Below are 3,734 nucleotides of genomic sequence, written 5' to 3'. Positions count from 1 at the left end.
AAAGTCGGGTTTTTTGACAAAAGAAGCTTTGTGTTATATAGGCAGGCCTTGTATTAACACATCGAAGTTGGTTTGACAAAAATTCGTCCATCGAAGCCAGTGTTAAATAGATTTTTCGAATGTGTCGAATATCCAACGTCCAATATAAAACCAAATTTACCACTCCTGTGACAGACAAACTGAAACGCCTTTGTGTCTTGTGGGAACTTCAAAGTACACATTACAGGAAAAGGAGCATACTTTTTACTTTATCTAACATAAGTTAACGTAAAAAAAGAAACTTACCCCAGCTGAGTTGACTGCTTCCTCAAAAGCTGGTCACAAGACCCATCTGTTTGTTTTCTCATCTCTCTTCTTTGTCTTCTTTGATTTAATGGCCGACTGCAAAGTTGAAGGTGCATTTCGCCACCTATAGTACAGGAGTTTAACTGCAGCACTCTGTGCAAAATATAAATATACAAAACATCTAAATCATGAACTCATAAAGATTTTTTCTCGAAAATATTCGGATTCATTTTTGATGCTCTCCTCTCCTCCCTCCCTCCTACAGTTGTCCCTCTTTAGCAGTGGGGGGATGTAACTCAGTACATTTACTCACTGACATTATTGTTCTTTACTTGAGTATTATAGAGCTGAGAATATTTTTGATCCTTTACGTAGGCTACATTAAGCTGCTGCAATTCATATATTATTCTGAAATTGACCATTGTGTAGAATGAGTACTTTACTTTGATGGTAATACTTTCATACTTTTACAAATTTGAATGATGGACCTTTACCTACAATGGAGTATTTTAGGACCATATGTTTCTAGTTTTACTTGAGAAAAGGATCTGAGTACTTCTTCCACCTCTGCTCTTTATAGACTATCATCAGTGTCCTTTATATTTCAAGTCTCACATTTACCTGACATTGTGTTCGTTAGGGTGTTAAATATTCTCAATCTAGAAAAATGTAAAAACTTATTTTCAACATTAACCTTTATAATTTCTCACTGTTATACTCCATTACCATAATGTTACATTCACTACAATGTTCAATCCATCTATCAAAAGACTAAAACAGGATTGTAGCTCTACTTACAATTCCACTCTCTCCTTTTTTCTTACATCTCAGAATCTACCTTGTGTTGTGGAAATATATATGCAGCTATTACTGACTGCAAGAGTTATACAAATGTTTTGTATTTGTCCCAACGTCAACATTTAGCAGATAATGGTAGATCGGTTGATTTTATTAGCCTCCTTCAGATAACCACAGAAGGCTTTGCATGTATATATTATTATTACTTACCTTAATGATACGGCAACTAACATTTTATTTCCAAACGTAAGTCTAAATGTCTGGCACAAATTCTGCCGGAGAAGTACGGAAGTTCTCAGTTATTTATTTTGTTGGCCTAAAAGTATTAACAGTACATTTATATGTGCCAAAAATATTCCCATGAGCACAGTGTGTGAGTGTTTCATTGTGTAAGGTTTCTTCTCATAGCAGACGACCATGGCGGAGCTGAGGCCCTGTTTGTGACCGAGCACAATAATTATATTTGTACATAATATCACCACAATGTACCCTGACTCTATACAGTCTGTCACAGATCATACAATATCATTAGTTACATTTTTATTTTCTATTTACAACCAATTTGTTATATAAATATAATACATCATTTTCAAAAAAAGCTGTCAAGTCAATGCATATAAGAGCTCGATCACAATATGGAGAGGTGGAACACACTGTAGAAAATCCACTGCGTGCTCATGGTAGTACAGAATGGGTGGGGGCGGTCAATAGTCAGGATGTCACACTCCTGTCACACTATGTAACCGCCTTTACTCTACTGCTCAGTTCCTCCTGCACACTTACACATGGCTTCTCCAGAGTGCAGTAGGTTTGTTGCATTAGTCCACAGAGTGTGGAGCCAGTAGAGCACGGAGGGTGGAGCTGTGTGTGTGGATGAGACCCGCACACACACAGTTACATGCAAGTGAAAGAGTCCAGAGAGCTCTATAATCTGTTTGGTATGAATACACATTTTCTTGTTTTAGTAATTGGTACAAACATTAATGCTTCCTGCTGCCCAGAATCAAAGAAGAAGAGTGGTTGGTGTGTTGGAGTAGTCCGGTGGGCTTGCTGCTCTTAGGCGCTGTTGATGATGATGAGGGCAGGACTGGCTGTCTGCTGACTCGTCTCACACATGGCGCCCTGGTCCGTCAGCTTGGCGAAGACTCGCGGCGTGTTGAGGTTGTAGACCCCGGGCTGCAGGAAGCAGGCCCGCAGGGTGAGGCACAGAACCTCCTGGGGCCTCAGCTGCAGGTGGTGCTGGGTCTGACCCACCCAGGTGAACGAGCTGTGCACCTCCACTGACTCGGGGCTGGAGAATAATGGGAATAATGACAACTTAGAAAACATGTTCAATTTGAACTACACTTTGTGAGGGATAATGAAACAGTGAGCCGCCATTATTGAAAAATGACAGACCCGACATCAATTGGGTCTGCTTTACATTATTCCAGCGTCTTAGTAAAGAAATCAATAGTTTGACAAAAAAATATATTTTTTTAATAATATATTTAACTGTGGGACTAATAAAGAATTTCTGATTCTGATAAACACGGCCCACTCCTTACCTGGCGCTTTTGTGCCGTAGGTCGATGATGACCTCCACCCGGGCCAGGGAGCAGTTGGACAGGGTGAGAGCGACGGGGACCACACAGAGGCTGCACACAGAGAGAAGACGCTTCACTCACAACATTCTAACAGACCTTCGATACGTTAGAGACAGCTTAGGCTTTATTCCAAGTAAGTGAGTATGATTTTTTCCAGAGCTGTATATTAATTAATCTAGGATTTGATTCAGCTTCCAGGCATGCGTGTGTTTGCACGTGTGTCTCACCTGTCCTGGACAAAGGGGTGTGTGTATGTCTCGGGGTAGTGTAGGTTGGTTTTGATGAGTTGGGAAAGCTCTGCAGCGGGCAGGATGACTGGAGGAGGAGCTTCTGATTTAAACTTGAGCAGCACCATCTCCTGAGTTTCCTGCTAAAGGAACACAACATTTTGGTTTTTATGGTCGCAGCCAATCAGCTTTCAAAGAACCTTGGCAAGTGAGATATGTGTCAACGGTTTCAATTCTGACCTCTTTGGGAGTGAGAGAAGTGGCCTCTTTGCCGATGGTCTGCAGCGCCACGTGGAGCTGGCCCTCTAGGATCAGCTGTTTGTTGTCCTCGACCACATAAGCCTACACACACACACACACACACACACACACACACAATGCTGTCAAATAAATATTAAAAAGGTCCAGAAAACAAACAAGTCCACTATTTTTTACCAGTATATTATAGGTCTCAGATATATACAAAACATGTCTCTGAAGTGTTTGGCTGAAATACCAAACAGATCATTGTAGCACCCCTCTGTTTCAGCCCCGTTTAAAAAAGGGCTGATTCTGTGTCTGTAGCTTTAAATGCTAATGAGCTGCTGCTGGCCACGCCCCTCTGAGCAGCTAGCACTGCAGCTTGTTGAAAAATCTGCTTGGTTGTTTTGCAAATAATATCTATTTATTTAATTAGGATGATATTTTGGGCTTTTTGTATTAATCACATAGTAGAATGAAAGATAGACAGGAAAGTTATATATATATATATGTATATGTATATATATATATATATACATATATATATATATATATACATATATATATATATATACATATATATATATATACATATATA

General features: G+C 39.8%; 1 protein-coding gene across 2 annotated transcripts; it reads right to left on the bottom strand.

Moving 5' to 3' along the window:
- Positions 1–1,377: 1,377 nt before the first annotated feature.
- Positions 1,378–3,266, bottom strand: LOC104945585 (trafficking protein particle complex subunit 8-like). Of its 2 annotated transcripts, none has more exons than XM_010771282.1 (4): positions 3,137–3,266; positions 2,897–3,039; positions 2,631–2,720; positions 1,378–2,374 (listed from the first exon to the last, which is right to left on the bottom strand). In XM_010771282.1, the coding sequence occupies exons 2-4, from the start codon at positions 3,022–3,024 to the stop codon at positions 2,140–2,142; spliced, it is 453 nt and encodes a 150-aa protein (XP_010769584.1). In that variant the 5' UTR covers positions 3,025–3,039; positions 3,137–3,266; the 3' UTR covers positions 1,378–2,139. The 2 variants fall into 2 exon arrangements, with proteins under 2 accessions (XP_010769584.1, XP_010769586.1); XM_010771284.1 differs by having other exon boundaries at positions 2,897–3,036.
- Between the last annotated feature and the right edge of the window lie 468 nt (positions 3,267–3,734).

Source organism: Notothenia coriiceps, unplaced genomic scaffold (genome assembly GCF_000735185.1).
Source record: "Notothenia coriiceps isolate Sejong01 unplaced genomic scaffold, NC01 NC01_scaffold00009784, whole genome shotgun sequence".
Classification (NCBI taxonomy): Eukaryota; Metazoa; Chordata; class Actinopteri; order Perciformes; family Nototheniidae; genus Notothenia; species Notothenia coriiceps.
The sequence above is the reverse complement of the archived record's forward strand: the minus strand, read 5'-3'. Positions and strand labels throughout refer to the sequence as shown.

Excerpts from the sequence above, each read along its gene's own strand:
- LOC104945585 (XM_010771282.1), bottom strand. The coding sequence starts at position 3,024 with ATGGTGCTGCTCAAGTTTAAATCAGAAGCTCCTCCTCCAGTCATCCTG. Across the intron at positions 2,721-2,896 it reads CACCCCTTTGTCCAGGACAG|CCTCTGTGTGGTCCCCGTCG; the intron begins GTGAGACACACG and ends CTCTGTGTGCAG. Across the intron at positions 2,375-2,630 it reads CTACGGCACAAAAGCGCCAG|CCCCGAGTCAGTGGAGGTGC; the intron begins GTAAGGAGTGGG and ends ATTATTCTCCAG.